General features: G+C 41.1%; 2 protein-coding genes across 3 annotated transcripts in view; one reads left to right on the top strand and one right to left on the bottom strand.

The window, feature by feature from the left end:
* Positions 1–4,772, bottom strand: part of BTAF1 (B-TFIID TATA-box binding protein associated factor 1) — a 96,087-nt gene extending 91,315 nt beyond the window's left edge. Inside the window, exon 1 of one of the 2 annotated variants that reach the window (XM_089897920.1) lies at positions 4,465–4,772. In XM_089897920.1, the coding sequence (XP_089754046.1) occupies positions 4,465–4,478 (14 nt within the window). In that variant the 5' untranslated portion in view covers positions 4,479–4,772. The remainder of the gene's footprint in view (positions 1–4,464) is intronic. The other variant, XM_022569353.3, reaches the window with a different exon arrangement.
* Positions 4,773–11,810: 7,038 nt separating this feature from the next.
* On the top strand, positions 11,811–13,002 carry FGFBP3 (fibroblast growth factor binding protein 3). Its single transcript, XM_022569542.3, has one exon. It carries the CDS (start codon positions 12,217–12,219, stop codon positions 12,985–12,987), a length of 771 nt encoding a protein of 256 aa, XP_022425250.1. The 5' UTR covers positions 11,811–12,216; the 3' UTR covers positions 12,988–13,002.
* The last annotated feature ends 5,763 nt before the right edge of the window (positions 13,003–18,765 follow it).

The following is an 18,765-nucleotide window of genomic DNA, read 5'->3' as shown; positions in this document are numbered from 1 at the left end:
CTAGCAAACATAAGCAACCTGTGCTGTCCTATAGATAAGATTATTTTAGCATTTTCCCTGTCAAGAGCAAGGACCCACTGTAATTTGCCCCCGCATCATGAAACCTCCTTTTACTTGGCAGAACAGGCCATTGAAACAATGTTTCTCTGAAGTATCAGCAATGCACAGAGAGAATTATCAAAACTGAGCAAAGTTCTGCTCACATGTAGCAATTTGTTTCTTCCAGAAGAGGGTATGTTCCCTTTTTTCCCCTGAATCTTTTCTGAACACTGCATCATTTTTAAATGCAAAGAATATGTGTCACAGACTTAAGGCACGACTTCTAAAACAGTCAAGTCATAATTACCGTCTCGACATTTTAGACATGAACTTTACAGCAGAGATCACTCAGGAAAAATTCTCTAAATTATATTTTTACATTTTCTCTATATCATCAAGGAAAAACTAAGTTCATAATAGCTAATCAATGTATAACAACAGTCAATCAATTGTGGCATAAACAGGCAAAGGTATCAAAAACAATCTTTTTAAAAAATCTGTATTAAGCCATGGAACCCAACATCATCACACATTTCACCTACACCTTCTGTAATGAGCATAAGTTTTAACAATCCCTCTAAGGTTGCCTTTACTATTGGTGACTCAACCCCAACTAGATGACAGATAATACTGGCAGAGAGGCTCTTGTGAGCCTCTACAAAACAGTATTCAAAGATTTAACAATTATAATTCAAACTGTTTGCAAATAACACTGAAAGCCTGTAATATATACTAATTTGTTTTTTTGCTGAGGTTGATTTTATGGGAGCAAGTCAAGTAGCTAGTGAGCTTGGCTGACCTTCCAGTATTCACATCTTAAGGGCAACATTGTTCTCCTACATGTGTATGCTCTCTTTTATTTAGGGTCTAAAGGAGTCGTACATTTTTCAGTAGTATTTCACTGCATTTTACAGAGAATTTCAAATGCTATAATTGTATTTGCAATTTTAGAGAGTCACAAAGGTTTTTTTCGGGGGGGGGGTGTTTGTTTGTGGCAGGATTTAACTCATCCATGGATCAAGAGTTGACCATACATTTCATGATCTGCTACATTCTTATAATTCAAAGTACATTAAAACTAGGCCTTTATAAAACTAAGTGGGGTCTAAAAATTTTGATTACACAAAATGCAGGGTTACATTATATCCAATTTGCATTATAAAAGACCATACTATATAAACTTATAAAACTAGTTCTGGGGCTTCCCTGGTGGCGCAGTGGTTGAGAGTCCGCCTGTCGATGCAGGGGACACGGGATCGTGCCCCGGTCTGGGAAGATCCCACATGCCGCAGAGCGGCTGGGCCCGTTAGCCATGGCCACTGAGTCTGCGCGTCCGGAGCCTGTGCTCCGCAACGGGAGAGGCCAAAACAGTGAGAGGCCTGCATACTGCAAAAAAAAAAAAAAAAAAAAAAAACTAGTTCTGACAATGTTTATTATATTTTTAAAATTATAATTCTGGCTAATAGTCAAAGCTATAAAGTTTTTCTCCCTCAGGGAAAACTGTAAAACTCAGAAGCACTCATTGAAAAACACCAGAAATACTCTACTATATATAAATTACAGAAAAATCATGAGAGGAATTAAAACAAGAAACAAAAGCACTCATTTATTCCTTTTTTTTAAAATGTATTGAGCACCTACCAGGAAGGAGGCACTTTCCTGGAGATAGAAAGATCAAAGACATTCCCTTCTCTCACAGAACTGATGCTCAAGCAGGGGAGAGAACAATTAAACAATCACTTACAAAGTATGATAAATATGACTGATAGGAGTACACATTGGTGCAAAGAGCTCAGATGAAGGAAAACCAGAGAAGGTCTCCCAAACAAAGTGACATATGTATAGGCTTAGGGTTTAGACCTAAAAACTAAGGTTGGAATTAGCCAGACTTGGGGGGAAGTGGGGGAGGTAGGAAAAATGTTCCAGAGATAAAGACTTGGAGGTGAGAACAAAGATTCAGAATGAAGGGGAGTGGAGAAGAGAGAGAGAGAGATGCAGAGAACCTGAGACAAAATGAAGCTTAAAAAGGTAAAGCAGGAACCAGATCACAAATGATCTGGTAAGATGTGTTGGTTACGGAATGTGGCCTTTATCTTAAGGCAACAGAAAACTAAAGGGTTTTTAAAAGAAAAAAGGCCATATTAAAATTAGCATATTAGCAAACAATAATATAACTGAAATGAAGAATAAATTAGAAAGAGATGCCATGTGAGGCAGGAAGAGCAGAGTGGCTGCCGTTACAGGTATCTCGGATTAGAGATGATGGTGGTATGGAGGAGGACTGTGGTAATTAGTATGGAAAGAAAAAGACTGGCCAGAGAAAGATTAGAAAGGTTGAACTGACAAGATTGGATGTGGGGACTGGCTAGACTGGGGGAAAGGAAGGGAGAGCAAAGTCAAATATTATTCCTAGATTTCTGGATCTTGCAATCTGAACTTAATATTTCCCTTCTACTGGAAATACTTACAAGGTTCTAAAAACATTACAGTTTCTTTTCAGCTACACACATTGATATAAACAGTGCAAAAAATATTTTAGATTTGGTTCTAGCAAATATGATTTTTATCTCTTGAACCATCTTCCACCTTTTCTACAATAAAGTATTAAAATGAGTCTGTATTCCACACCAAAAGGAAATTTAGTTAATAAAGATAGGTGCTCAGTGCATGGAGAAGACCAGCTTGAAATTAAAGTTTGCTATCCAAAGTGAACCCTCAGATGAAAAAGTCAAGGACTGACAGTATCCCCAAACCAGAAAGTGTCTCAAAAGTGTCTTCTGTGAACCTATTATATTACCAAAATAAGCACAGGACTAGCTCTTTCATAAAACCATGACAGGCTTTCTTTTTACAGCAGAATTTGATAGAATTTTGGCAAGCTAAATAAAAAAGATCTATAGAAAAAAAGAGCACCACCCTTTGAAATCCTATGTCAAGAACAAAAAGCACTTGCTTTCAAAACTCACTCATTCATTCAGAAGTTTAGGTGCTCTAAACTTCTGTAAATAGATTAACATTGGCCAAGCAGATTAGGCGCTCTTTAATCTTTCATTTTGTCTCTATAAAACTATAACCAATACTGTGAACATATACCGTCTACTCAGGAATGAAATTTCAAGAGCTACTCATTCCCTTAAACGTTTTACCACCTTATAAACAGAATACCATATTAAGTTTGTATATCAATGTATTTATAATGTATGTATTTATATATTCATATGGGGGTAACAAATTAGATGGTACACCTTTCTGTCTTTGCAAAAATTGAAAATACTACTTGTATACTCTCGAGGCGATTTTACATATCACAAAATAAGAATTTCCTCACATTGAACGGATTCAACTAATCTATGAAATAAAAATTAGATGCCCCACTACAGGTATCTTAGGACCCCTTTCACCCAACTCCCATGGGTTTCTCCATGCACTCTTTTATCAGTTATCTAGGGAGTCTGTGAGGGATGGGTTATCATTTCATTTGCAAAACAGGAATGTGTTCAGTTAACTATGAAAAATGAACAAAAACTACGTTTTCTGAACTATCATCATTTTCCCCTTTCAGTCTATGTGGCAGAAGGACCCATTTCTCACGAAAACTAACAGTAAACTTGGCGAATCCTGACTGCTATCAGAGGGACTATCCCCTACATACACACACACATGTCCACTAACTTCAAGCCTCTGACAAAATGTACTCTCCCCACTCTCTCATATTGGAGGAAAGGAGAACTTTCCTTCTATAGCTATACAAATAAATGTCTTGCTGGCCTTTCTACAGTTTCCTATCGATGGGCATCGCTTCAAACTAGTTTAAGACTCGCGATACATCTTTCACGCCTTAGGTGAGGAAGATGATGCTAATACAATAATTTGCTAAAGATTACAATCCTGACGACTGAATGTGTACTGTCAAACAAAGCGAAGAATTATACTGTAATGTAAGGAAAGAGTCCTCAGGAAAGAACATATCCCTAAAGCCGTAAACGCAAAATTTTAACATAATTAGAAGGCCACGTAGATAATATTCACTCAAAATCTCCCTGACTTCGACAGTTGCTACCAAGTTTTCCCGTGAAATGGAGGTTAGGGATCGGCCTTAAAATGCTCAGAAAGAGAAGAGACTCTCCCAGAACTGAAAGGGGGAAGAGAAACCAGAGAAGAGAAACATGGTGAGGAAAGAGAAAAACTAGCCCTAACGCGCCAAAGGGTCTATTCAACAACAAAAAAGACATTTTTGAACCGATTTACGAGGGGTAACCCGATCCCAACCCCCGCAGACCGAGGGGCGAACCGCGGAGTCTGGGGAGGAAGGCGCCCGAGCCCAGTGACAATAGGAACCGTTCCTTTCTAGGAGTGGGGGCTCCGAGAGGAGACCGTGCCTCACCCGGGCCGCCTTCCCGTCCGCTCGGGAGAAGCTAGACCCACCTGGAAACCGCCATGGCCGGGCGCCGGCGGTTCGGAGCTCCCCGCGAGCGACGCGACGCGCTGCCGAGGCGCTAGTTTCCAGGGAGCGGAGCGGCGCAGGCCCAGGCCACGGAGCAGATAGGAGCAGCCGGTGCAGCGCAGGATGTCCCGGCGCGGGCCCTCGGGCATCTGCCCCGCCGCCTACCAGAGCTCGTCCCTGCCGCGGCCCGGGAGCAGGGGTCTGAGACGGCGGCGGAGGCAGCACTCCGCCGACCCGCACGACTTCAAACCGGGTGCCCCCAACCCCGCTCTTTGCTGACGCAGGCGTCGGCACGCCGGACTGAGCGTCAGCGCGCCGGAAGTGACGCCCGCTCACCGCCAGTGGCTCCGCTCCGCCGCTGAGTAGGAGTATGAACCCTTACGGCCTGGCGGCGCGCGCCGCCAAAAAAAGCTGTCTTTGCTCATCTAGAGGGGGTCGGTAGTCTTCATACGAGGCGGGAGAGGAGAAATGAGTCCACTTATTTTCTAGGGAAGGAAAAGAAGCGATCTAGCCAAGGTTCTGGGAGTTAAAAACTTTGCTTCTAATTCCTCACTGCCCCGATCCCCATCTCACCAGACTGCTTCTAGAGAAAGCAGAATCCACAGGACCATAGCATGCTCTAGTCCAGGTGGCGATGCCAGTGGGAGGGGTGAAATCCAGAAATATCTGCAACGGCACTGAAGACACGGCTCGAATGTTTGCCATCTATCTGCCATATGTTCTGCCTAGGTATTGGAGGGAAGGTATTCTGTCAACCATTTTGTCATGTTTGATTTCTTAATTGCTTGTGTTGTTGGTACCATGATTTTCTCAATCATATTTGAAAACTCTCAGCCATTTATTTATGTATTTATTTATTTGCTTATGTGGCTGTTCAGTCGCTTAATTAGGCTTTTAAACATTCTGTCACCTAGTGCAGGCCCTCATCACCTTAAACTTGATTTTTATGATAGTAGTCAAAGTAATATTTCTCCAGCTTCAACTGAGCCCATCTTAAAGGCCTCCAGCAGATTAATCTTCATGAAACACTGCTTTCACCGTGTCACTCCTCTGCTTATAAAACTTATCCATTGGCTTCTTATTATCTGTAGAGGCTTTGCCTCAACCCTGAGTCTTTTTCATCTATAAAATGAGGCTAATGAGAAGTACTATAGAAATAAAATGAGGTCATGTATCTAGAAAAGCTTACAAGAGTTTATAAAGCATAAAGGGAAAGAAACTAACTTAAGAACCTATGTGTTAGGCATTTGGCATGCATTATCTCATATAATTTGTAGGCCAACCCTGTAAAGTAAGTTTTAATCTTCATTTACAGGTGAGAAAACTAAGCTCAGGAAGGTTAAGTAATTTGCCCAAGATCCAAGCTACTAATAATATTTACTGTTCATTCTTAAACAAATATTAATTTGGCCCCTGCTCTATGCCAGACACTCTGCTCGGCACTGTTTTATACTATTAGACAATATCTGATCAAGCTGATGTTCACATGTCTTCATATTTCACAGCCTCCTCCCACCTGCCTTCTCAGTTCATCTAACACCACTGAAACTAACAAGCAGGTACATTTACTGATTGTACACTACATTCATTTATTCAGCCAAAATTAAGTACCTACCACATGCTAAACTCTATACTAGAGATTAGGGCTTCTAAAGAAACCAAAAACAGATAAGGTGCCCACTCTAGTTGAACTTACATTCTAATGGGAGGAAAGAGAGCAAACAGATAAACAAGAAAATATCATGTTTGTATGCTATGGAAAGCAGAATGATGGGATAGAGAGGGTGATTAGAGACCCCAGACTGGGTGATTAGGGGGAAACAAAGAAGGAGCTTAATCTGAGGCCTGAAGGACAAGAGGGAGCCAGCTACGTGAAAACCTGGGGAGCCTTCCAGATAGGGGATACATCTAGTGTAAAAACCTAAGAGAAGCTGGCTATCTTGGGAGACAAGATGGGAGAGGTAGAAAGGGGCCATTGTAAGGTATTTGGATTTTAGTCAAGCAATAGGAAGTCATAGGAGGGTTTTAAACATGTGAGTAAAATGATCTGATATACATTTAAAAAAATGTTACTCTTTAGTATCCAAGAGGTAATTAGATATATAGTTCTCAAGGACATATAGAAGAGAAGAAAAGTCTGGTGTTACAGATTGGTAAGGCATAGTGTAATAATCAAATATATTGAAGTCAGACTGACTTGTTTTTAAATCCTTCCTCACCACACTTAACAGTTGTGTGTCCAGGGAGTTGTATAACCTTTCTAAGCTTCAATTGCTTCTGGGAAATGGGGACAATAATAGCACCTTATAGGGTTATGGTAAGGATATAATGAATATAAAGCATTTAACCCAGTGACTGAAACTTTAAGCACTCAAAAACATTATTAACTACATTGAGCGTTCTTTTTGTTAACTATGCAACCTTAAGCAAATGACTTACCTTCTATGTCTCAATTTCCTCAGCTGTGAAATGGGGATAATATTAGTACTGGTACACAACCCTTATCTGAGACCCTGGCTAGAGATGGTTTTCTGAATTTAGAATTTTTTAGATTTTGAAAGGTAATCCAGTGCATATTATGTCACACCCTAGCAGCTTCTAGGGCAGCACCCCATAGTCAAGTACATTTATAGTTCTGCAGCAAAACATATGAGTAGCCATACTAAGAGGACTAAATAAGAAACTCTAAATAGATGCATGGCAGTTTAGATCAGGTTTTGCTGCCAGATGAATTTTTTTAAAGTATCATATTCAGACCTTTTTCAATTCCAGAACTGTAAATAATGGATCATGAACCTGTACTTTGTAAAGTTGTTGTAAGGAGCAAATGAGTTGATACATGATACACTTAAGAAATACTAAGTGCTAAATAAATTGTAGCTATTATTATTATTTTTTATCACCAGAAAGGTGGCTTCAAAAATCAATGACAGGACTTCCCTGGTGGCACAGTGGTTAAGAATCCGCCTGCCAATGCAGGAGACACGGGTTCGAGCCCTGGTCCGGGAAGATCCCACATGCCGCGGAGCAACTAAGCCCGTGCGCCACAACTACTGAACCTGCGCTGTAGAGCCCATGAGCCACAACTACTGAGCCTGCGCTCTAGAGCCCGCGAACCACAACTACTGAGCCTGCGTGCCACAGCTACTGAAGCCTGCGCGCCTATAGCCTGTGCTCCACAACAAGAGAAGCCACCACAATGAGAAGTCGGTGCACTGCAAGGAAGAGTAGCCCCTGTTCGCTGCAACTAGAGAAAGCCCGCACACAGCAACAAAGACACAACACAGACAAAGAAAAAAAAAAAACTATACCCAGTAGGGTGGCTATTATAAAACACACACACGCGCGCAAGAGAGCAAACAAAAAAAGTAAATAACAGGGGCTTCCCTGGTGGCACAGTGGTTAAGAATCCACCTGCCAATGCAGGGGACACGGGTTTGAGCCCTGGTCCGGGAAGATCCCACATGCCGTTGAGCAACTAAGCCCATGCGCCACAACTACTAAGCCTGTGCCCTAGAGCCCACGAGCCACAACTACTGAGCCCGCGTGCCACAACTACTGAAGCCTACGCACCTAGAGCTCATGCTCCGCAAGGAGAGAAGCCACCTCAATGAGAAGCCTATACAACACAACGATGAGTAGCCCCCACTCGCCACAACTAGAGAAAGCCCACACGCAGCAACGAAGACCCAATGCAGCCAAAAATAAGTAAATTTATATTTTTAAAAAAGTAAATAACAAGTATTGGCAAGGATCTGGAGAAATTGGGACCCTTGTGCACTCTTGGTTGGAATGTAAAATGGTGCAGCCACTATGGGAAACAGTATGGAGGTTCCTCAAAAAGTTAAAAATAAAATTAGCATATGATCCAGCAATTCCACTTTTGGGTATGTGCCCAAAAGAACTGAAAGCAGCCGTGGAGCAACTAAACCTATGCGCCACAACTACTGAGCCTGCACTCTAGAGCCCACGAGCCACAACTACTGAGCCCATGAGCCACAACTACTGAGCCCACGTGCCACAACTACTGAAGCCCACGTGCCTAGAGCCCATGCTCCACAACAAGAGAAGCCACCGCAATGAGAAGCCTGCGCACTGCAACAAAGAGTAGCCCCCGCTTGCTGCAACTAGAGAAAGCCTGTGCACAGCAACAAAGACTCAACGCAGCCAAAAATAAAACAATAAATAATAAAAATAAATTAATTATTAAAAAAACCTGAAAGCAGAAACTCAAATATTTATACACACATACTCATAGCAGCATTATTCAAAATAGCCAAAAGGTAGAAGCAACCCAAGTGTTCATCAACCAATGGATGCATAAACAAACTGCACTATACATACAATGGATTATTATTCAGCCTTAAAAAGGAAGGAAAATTTGACACATGCTACAACATAGATGAGACTTGAAGAAGTTATACTAAGTGAAATAAGCTAGTCACAAAAGGACAAATAATGTATGATTCCACTTATATGAGGTATCCAGAGTAGTCCATTCATGGAGACAAAAAGTAGAATGGTGGTTGCCAGGGGGTGGAGGAAGGTAGGAATGAGGAATTATTGTTTAATGGGTACAGAGTTTCAGTTTTGGAAGGAGAAAAAAGTTCTGGAGCTGGATGGTGGTGATGGTTGCACAACCATGTGTGAATGTACTTAATGTCACTGAATTGTACACCTAAAATGGTTAAAATGGTAAATTTGGGGGTGGGAAGAATTGGGAGATTGGGATTGAAATCTATACACTCTGATACTATGTATAAAATAGATAACTAATGAGAACTTACTGTATAGCCCAGGGAACTCTACTCAGTGCTCTGTGGTGACCTAAATGGGAAGGAAATCCAAAAAAGAGGGGATATGTGTATACGTATAGCTGATTCACTTTGCTGTACAACAGAAACTAACACAACATTGTAAATCAACTATACTCCAATAAAAGTTAATTTTAAAAACAAAATGCAAAGAAGAAAAAAATGGTACAATTTATGTTTTGTGTATTTAACCACAACTTATAAAAAGTAACTTCTAGTAAGACGTTACCCCTTTCTGACATGGCATAGCACATCTGTGTGCCCTTATGTTTGTTTTGGGGGCAATGTTTCTGACAGAAAGCATGGTCTCGAATGTCTCCTTTAATAATTATGACTTTCCAGCAGCCAACTTTTTCACTGTAATTAGGGGAAAATGTCACTAGATGTCACTCTTTAGCTGAAAAACTATTCCAATTTGGTTCAGTAGCCGATAGCTATAAGTAATTACAGAGCATCAGATAAAAGCCTGTATATAGTGCTTTGCTCATACAAATACGGTTTTCTGGGAAAGAGAAGGTTTCCATCTGTGAAATGTATTAATAAGCTACTCTGTTCATGAAATTTATGTTAATGTTTATTAACTTCATTGGTACTAATTGTTTTTCACTATAAATTGAGTTTGTGTAATTAAGACATAACTAAATTTGTAAGTGATAGTGAAACACAAAGCTGAAATGTAAAGATCATTTATCATTGAAAGTCAGGTGGCTTTACCACTAAATGATGTGTGGCATTGGGTAAGTCCTTTAATCTCTCTGATTTCACCAGAGTAGTAGAAACATCCTTTCTTAGGTCAATATACACTACCGTATATTTGCTCTGTGCTAAAACATATTTAAGTACATTCTAATTCTAAAATATTTTGGTTTTTATAGTAGTAATCAAATTGTAACTGTTGAAATACAATACCAATGGGAGTTCAGTAATAGAAAATACTGCCCACAAGAAGACATTAGGAAATATAATGAGACTTCTCGATGTCCTGAGGGAGTATTTTAGGAAAATACTTGTATTAAACAATTATAGTCAGAGGTATAAACTCTTGAAATAAAAAAGATCACATTTACTACTGAGAACAGTTTTTAAAAGATAATGGAATATCCTAAAGTGTAAAAGAAAAATTGCTTTGTTTACCTGTAAAATTCTTAAGATTCAAGAACACATTGATTCTTAAAGATTAACCATTTGAATTGGTAATATTACACTATAATCAAAATAATTTTTTAAACTTCTAATTTTTGTAAGAAGTTTGTAATTGAGTTATAATACCTAAAAACAATCAAAAGACCAAATGCTCACCGCTGGATGAAATGCTGGACATTATAATGCATCAATAAATGAGGATATTACATTTTTATTAGTAGTAACAGTTATTAGGATTAAGAGTATTAGGATGAGAAAAACTATCAGAAATTGTGGGTGAAAATATAGAACTCAGAATGATATAAAAAATAGAGTGTAAATCATGCCCAGCTAAGGACATTGACAGTTGTTTTGTTTAATTTCATTTTATTTAACTCTTAAAACTTAGATCTTTCTGTTTAACTTTTATCTTCACATGATTAAATATGTAAAAGGAGGGGGGGTGTAGTAGCTAAAGGGTACAGAGTTGCTTTTTGTGGTTATGAAAGTGTTCTAAGATTAACTGTGTTGATAGTTGTGCGTATGTGTGAATATATTAAAAACCATTGAATTTTACACTTTAAATGGGTGAATTGTATGGTATATGAACTATATCTCAATAAAAAGTAGGTGAAGGAAGCACTATTCAAGCTTTTTTTCTAATACTGCAAATATAGTTATGAATGCCTATTTTTAAAATAGCATTGAAAACAAGTGGTTTGGGGGTGAGGGATAAATTAGGAGTATGGGATTAACAGATGCACACTACCATACATAAAATAGATACACAAAGATTTACTGTGGAGCACAGGGAACTATATTTAGTATCTTGTAATAAACTATAATGGAAAAGAATTTTTTCAAAAGGAATATAGATATATATATGTATAACTGAGTTACTTTGCTGTATATCTGAAACTAACACAATACTGTAAATCAACTGTAATTCAATTAAAATAAATAAAATTCAAGTAAAATATGTAAAAGGAAAGAAAAGAATGATTTGTTAAAATTCGCGTGATTATTTTAAACACTGGAAGCAAAAAAGATTTATATTTCATGTTACATTGCCACTTCTATCATACATCTGTGTGTCTGTGTGTCCGTGTGTGTGTGTCCGTATGTGTGTGTGTGTGTGTGTGTGTGTGTGTGTGTGTGGCACGGTGGTGGGAAGTCTCCCAGGGAAAGAGAGAGAGAAGTCTGGGAGGGGCATAGTCGGGGAGGCCTGTTCTGTTCCATTGATAACACGTTCATTCACTGGAAGCCGGCTAAAACAGACTAATCCTTCTTGCAGTCATTCCCTCTATCTTAACAAGGCTCCGCCACCTCGCCCAGAACTCGGTAAGTTCAAAGTGCAGTAAAAGTGCGTTTTTCCAAAGAATAATCTGAAATGACATTGTAGATAATTTACAGGAGGGTGGAGAAGGGAGGGGGTGGAGGAAGGGGTGGAGGTGGTAATTATCAGGCATCGCTTTGCTATCATATTTGCAATGGGGAGAAAAACCTCAATGCGCAAATAGTTTCAAAAAGATTAGACAGTAATTGGCTTTTTCCCAGGAAACATCTTCAGAGGGGCCACTCGCAAACTGCTGCTGCCCACTGAAAACCGACGCCCAGAAAGTCTGGGGAGGAAGATTGGCAGGTGCCTGTGCTTGGGCCAAGGGCTGTGCCCGACTCAGTCAGTAGCCGTCTCTGCCTCTGTCCCCAGGTCTAAGGGATGCTGCTATCCTGGGCCTGCTACCACTGAAGCGCTCAGGGGTACCTGGAAAGCCGACCTGAGTGCAGACACCACGAGCCATGAGTCCTCTGAGGCTGCGAGCGTCTCTCTCGTTGCTGCTGCTGCTGGGTGGCTACCTCCTCGAGGGCGCCGGGAGAAACCAGGGGGCGGTCGGCAGCGCGGTCGAGTCAGCCCCGGGCCCCGCGGGCGGCTCCTCCGGCCGCTTCGTCAGCCCCGAGCGGCATGCGTGCAGCTGGCAGCTCCTGCCGCCCGCCCCAGGGCCCGCGGCGGGCAGCGAGCTGGCGCTGCGCTGCCAGGGCCCGGACGGGGCGCGCCACCAGTGTGCCTACCGCGGGGAGCCGGGGCGCTGCCCGGTCTATGCCGCCAGCCGCTCACACTACTGGAAGCAGGTGCTGGGTGGGCTGCGCAGGAAGCGGCGGCCCTGCCACGACCCCGCGCCGCTCAAGGCCCGCCTGTGCGCGGGCAAGAAGGGCCAGGGCGCGGAGCTGCGCCTGGTGCCCCATGCATCCCCATTCGTCAGCCCTACTGGGGCGGGCTTTCCCCGGGATCCCAAGCTCCGGGCCAGGAGCCGGGGGCAGCCCCGAGAGGCCGCGCGCAGCCCCACCGTAGGGGCCCCGCCTCCCCCGAACGCGCCGCCCAAAGGGAAGCCCTCTGAGAAGAAGACCAAAGGAGGCAAGAGAAAGGCTGCCTGGAACCCAGACGAGGAGCGATCTCTGGGGACCCGGCCCGATCCCGACGAGCTGGACGAGAACGCGAAGCTCACGGAGACCTACTGTGCTGAGAAGTGGCATTCCCTCTGCAACTTCTTTGTCAATTTCTGGAATGGCTGAGGGTGCGGGCCTGGGGAGGGAAGGGGAGAGGGAGGGAGGGGATCTGTGCGCAGCCCGGGAGGGGAAGCTAAGGGCATCCTAGGCCACAAGATACTGGATAGAGAGTGGGGAAGAGTCCAGGTTCTAGAATGGGTCTGGGGGGGTGGAGGTGGGGCTTGGGATGAGAGTATAAAGGCTATGGAGAGTCTCTGAGACAGCAGGGAAGTTAAAAATTATAAGGAGTCGACCCTGATTAAGAGCAGAAGAACTAGTAGAAACAGAAGTAGGCATACCCTAAATGTGCAAAAACTGTAGACTGGGGAGAGAGACGGGTACAGAGAGGCTGAAAAAATGAGTGGGAAAAATTGACTAAAATGATGTGACTCTCGTGCGGGAAGCAGGATACAATGTACACTGTTCAACACATTTCTATTAAAATATACTCATGAGCAGCTGATAACCTGAGCCAGGTTGAATTTTCAGTGCCATCTCACCTACTGAGCTGACAAGATTACCAACTTTTTTTCTCTTTAGGAATTAGTATGAACTTGGGTGCTCTCTCCTGTCATAGATGATCCCTATAGGGATCGAAGCCATTCAGAGCTCAAAATTGACTCCAGTGAAAAGGTTTTCAGCATGATTGCCTTTGAATTCTTTTAGAAGTGCTGCTTTTAAACAGAATGATGCCTAGTGTTCTGAAACTTTCCTATTAACCTTCCAAATTCAGAAGTGAATTATAAGAGTTGAGTGCTCCAGTAGGTTTTAAAAAACAATTCTCTTTGTATTTGATCGTATTTTTTAAAAAAGCTAAAATGTAAGTACATATCTCAGAGTCATTTGGACCATTATGGAAGTCATCTCTCTGTCTCATGTAATTAATTGTTAACATATTTCATTTTAAATAAGATGAAATGATAGACTTTGCATGTGTTAGGTGCTCAATAAAAACTGTACGGCTAGATTTAAAGAACTGGCAGGACAATGGAAATTTTGACTGCATTTGATCTAGTTCTGAGTATACCTTGAAGTTAGTTCCTAAAAACATCTTGAATTGTTGGGGAAAGACAAGAACAAGTCTGCATAAGGGAAAAATCACCAACTGACAAACCCTGGGTCCTATCATTGCTCTGTTTGGCCTGCATGCAGTTCTCTCATTTTTCCACTCTTCCTCCCTCCCTCCCAATTGGGATTTGTTGCTAGCATTTAAAAATTAGATAATTTCATATAAAAAGCCAGATGTCTGAATTCTCTTGTAAAATTAGATCTAATGACATTGGACACATCTTGCCACATTGCAACAACTGGCTGATGCTGAATATTGGCTGACCTCTTTAGATTAGATATATTTTCTTGGGTTTTCCCACTGCTGCTGCACATCTTATAAATTGACTTTATTCATTTATATTACAGGGCTGAACCCATGAGACATTTAAGCCACCACCAGATATAAGGGTTTTTGGCTGACCTTCTGTTTTTCTCACCTCCTCTCCTTTAAAATAATGGTAAATGCAACAATCTTACAGATACTGAAGATCTCCTGAACTTTTTCCTCCCTGACCAGCCCCTAGAAAATGTAAACTATCTTTTACCTATTCTATACATTCTTCACACAATTGGCAAAACATTCAGATTGACCATAGTTTCATGCCACGTTTATGAATCACATTCTGAGTAACATTGACCATTAGATAAAATTCATCTTGGCCAAGGAAAGGAAGCTCAGAGTAGCTTGAGACCACCCCCTAAAGATAGGAATGCAAGGTTTGAGGGATCTTAATTCCCCGACCAAGGATCGAACTTGGCCCCCCTGCAGTGGACTGCCAGGGAATTCCCCAAAGGGATTCAGTCTTACAGGGCACTTACACAAAATGCTGATCAGAAACTCTCCATCTCAGCTGGGAGCCACATAAAAAGAAATAAGCAAGAAATGTGTAGTTGTAGAAGGGAGAATTATCTGATGAGGAGAACAAAATACAGTGCTCGCATCCCTGACACGTAAGCAAGAGGGTATGTGTGATGTCCTTCGATGACAACGACTTGAAAGGAGATGAGAATGTTTCTGGTCTTCGAGGCTTGGGGACCACAGCTGCCCTCCCAGCTCCATGGTTTTCTTACAACTTCAAAGAGCATCTCTCCTTATTTCCTGCCCGATGCTTACAGCTGCAGAGCTTTGATGAACTTACCCCAAGTTTGTCCCTCCTGTGACCTCTGGCTCACCACATTCAAACTCTTCCCCATTTCAATTTTTAAAAGCAGGCATAAAAGCAGACCAAAGCCTTCCTTTCCCTTTTGTAAAGCAAGACAGCTGCTTCAGCCATATTAAAATTATTAGGTGGTCATTATATACAGACAACAGCAGTTAGAAAAAGATAATGTAAGGTGCCATTAATAATAGCAATCCAATTCAATAAATTCAAAAAAAAATATACAAGAGCTACGTGAAGAACACAGAAATACTTCTGAGGGCAGAACAGAAAGACTTGAGTAAATGAAAACATGTGTGGATTATGATTAAAGAAGTCTTAACATTTAAAAATGTCAATCTGTAAATAATCTATACATTTAAACATGATAACAACAGACTACCAAAAGGATTTTTTGGTGTGAGAATTGGGCAAACTGATTCTAAAATTCCAAAGGAAAACCAAAACGAATTTGGGGACTGGAGGGGTGCAGGGTTGTATGTTTCAGAGAGCGAGAAAAAAAGGATGCTTTCATTGAAGTTAAGGGTACAATTTGAAATGGTTAAATATAGAATCTCCCCAGGGACTGCTGGCAGCACACTGCAAAACAATGTAAATGATGTGAGTGGACTGTTTCTAGGTAACCACAGGGACTCTCCATAGAAGGCCAGAAGCTTCCAACCAGCGTTTCAGTTGACTGTTGCCGCCTCTGAGCTGGGTGGTCATGTGATCGTGGAGGGGCTGAGGACCCTAAACCTTTGATCCATATGTTCTTTTGTTCCCATGCATAACGATCACAATGAGAACGATTCTTCTCCAAATCGAGACAGGGAGAGGGCCCTTATGCATTGATTTTAAGATGTGGGGAGAGAGGTGAAGGGCAGATGGCCAGTGTGGGATCCCCAAGAGGGTGAGATGTCACAGTTTATGTTTAATCATGTGTTAGTATTCCTTGGGAGTGCCACAGGATGAAATGTTTGCCAGCATTTAGAGGTAGCTCTTTACCGTCTCTCTTTTCTCCCTTCCTATTATTACTTAAGGCTTGGGAGGGCTCTCGATTAAATTTTAAAAAAGCAAAGCAAAAGAACACACTACACAACAGAACACACACACACACACACACACACACACACACACAGAGGATTGGAGTATTTTGAAAGCTTACTGCCTGCAGTATGCCCAGAGGAAAGAAGTTGATTAGGACAGTCACGTCTTTCATTCCTTAGCTCACACCAGCAGTCTCCACCATGTGGGTATGCAACCAGCTTCTCAGATGGGTTTGGATGTTCCTGCAAAGCCCTGGTAAAATCCACAACATAAACCCTCGGGAAAATCTGGAAGGTGAAATCACTTTGAGTAACTGTGAATGGCTGGCACCTACACTGTTATAAAAACTTTGAGTCACCGAGAATGAAGGACCTCAGTGTAAGAGGACAGCACGTATGCCTAAAAGCAGGTGGGCTGCCTTAGGAAGGCTGGGGGCAGATTGAAGGCTGGAGAGCTGAAGTTATTTGCAGGAGGGATAATTAGCCTCATGGGACCAGCTGGTAGGATGTAAGAGGGGATGGGCCAGAAGGGGCCTCGACTGAGCCCCTTCGACTGCAGCCTCGAAATTTGGCTACTGTTTAATGGTAAATTTGTTCAAAATAGTAGAGGAGGCCTTCTCTTTTAATAGTCATGAAGTTTCATTTGCCGTTAAAAAATAATAATAGCTATTGTTTAATGTCAGTGATCTTCTTGAATTTTGAAAATAACTTAGAAAACCATTTAGACATGACTGGTGCGTTATTTTGGTAACGAATGCAGTTTCACAAAATTCTATATCAATAACATAAAAGTCCCTTTGTTTACCATTCTGTTGTTTATCTCAAAGTTTGCCATTAAATCCTAATTGAAATTCATAGACTTCCTGGTCCTTGTTAAATATTGAAAGTGAGAGCTCAGATCTAAGAGTGAGAAGGGTTAATGAGCTTGTGAACTTGTGTTGGTGGCCTGTTCCCAAGTCTGAACTCCGCATGTGTTGGGGAATAATGGCTGCTTATTAACCTCCCAGGCGGAACAGCTGGTGGGGATCAAAGGCACACTGCACTACATGGTATTGCTCAAACTGACTTCCCACCTAACCCCCAGGAAAGCGTGCCAGGTCCCCAGGGAGGGGTGGGTTGCACTAAACCCAGGAGCACATTGAAAGAAGGTCTGTCCCACTAGAGTTTCTCTGGAAATGTACCAGGGGACCCCTTGGGAGTAAGGGATTGATTCTCAGAGCTGTAGAAATAGGGGTGGGAATACTACGATTATTTAGGCAGAGGCATCACTCCAAGTAGCATTTCCCTCTTTAGGTCCTCCTCCAACATTTGCAGGGCCTGTGGCAAGAGTTCCAATGGAGGGAAGTCCACATACGGTATGTCTAAATATTAAATAATCGTAACACAAGCTAATGTATATAGTCTATTCTCCTATCTTGGCTATACCTTTGAACAACAGAATTCTAAATATATACGTATGAAAACTATAATTTTTATACGATTGAAAGTTGGTAAAATGTCCAAGACAATGAAACTTAATGATCATGGTGCGTGTCTGGGGTCCTCTTGATGGGCCGGTGAATGATGGATGAATAATAGTGACCTATATAATTCACAAGTTATTATATTGTAATTTTTTGTCTTCATTTCAGCAAAATTGCTAATTATGTTGTTTGGATTATAACGGCAAGATTTGTAACAGAAATGCCAAATTACATAATAATTTTTGAGTCATCTTAGTTGTTAGGTGGCTTTTTATTCATTTCGATTTTGAGAAACTTCATTCTGCTGAGGCAGTAACAACTGAATTTGTCAATGAATTTCTTAGATTCAGAAATGAACCCGAAATTTTGTAAATCACATTCAAGCACTGGTGTTGGAATTGCAAATGATAATTAACATTATTATAGACAGTAGCATAAAATATTTAATGTATTTGTAAAACATTTAAATTTAATCCTATAAATTGCTACCACTTATACTTCAGTGTTTCATCTCTTAAAGCAATATCTAGAACCATTCAATATCAAATTCAAAGTTTCCAATTTGTTCAAATCTCTCTTCAGTTGACAGGATACCTTGCTCTACAAAGGCCAGAAAATAGGCTCTATTGAAATTAGTTTAGAATCAGTTATGAATAAATCTTTTCCTTCAAAGTCATGCAAACATTCTTTTCCATTTTGATTTCCTTATGTTTTATTAGAATGTCACTTTTGTTCATATGTCACATGTGGTTTCATTCAATTTAAATAACCAATTTTCACTAAAATTAAAAAAGTATTTTTAATTTTTTAAAAAGTGAAATAGGCAATCTTGAATCTATATGTTGTTCTTATAAGCTTTTGATAACCTTATTAATAGCAAGTGATATACCAAAAATAAGTACGGAGAGAGCACATTTTAAATTAATTTCATTTTCTATCACCAACTACAATTTGTTCTTCATTTGAAGATCTGTTTCACTTAACTCATCTCACACATGTTCTGTCTTATCTAGCTTAAGTCCAATTGCTTTAGCACCATTTCATAGGCTCTCACATTGTGTGTCAGAAAGGTCAATTTTAATACGTACTTCATCAAGATGTGACATC

The sequence above is a fragment of the Delphinapterus leucas genome, chromosome 16 (assembly GCF_059928025.1).
Source record: "Delphinapterus leucas isolate spDelLeu-1000000601 "Yukka" chromosome 16, BTC_Dleu_Yukka2, whole genome shotgun sequence".
NCBI lineage: Eukaryota > Metazoa > Chordata > Mammalia > Artiodactyla > Monodontidae > Delphinapterus > Delphinapterus leucas.
This window is presented reverse-complemented; position numbering and strand designations above follow the sequence as displayed.

Coding starts and splice junctions, on each gene's coding strand:
- FGFBP3 (XM_022569542.3), top strand. CDS start 12,217: ATGAGTCCTCTGAGGCTGCGAGCGTCTCTCTCGTTGCTGCTGCTGCTG.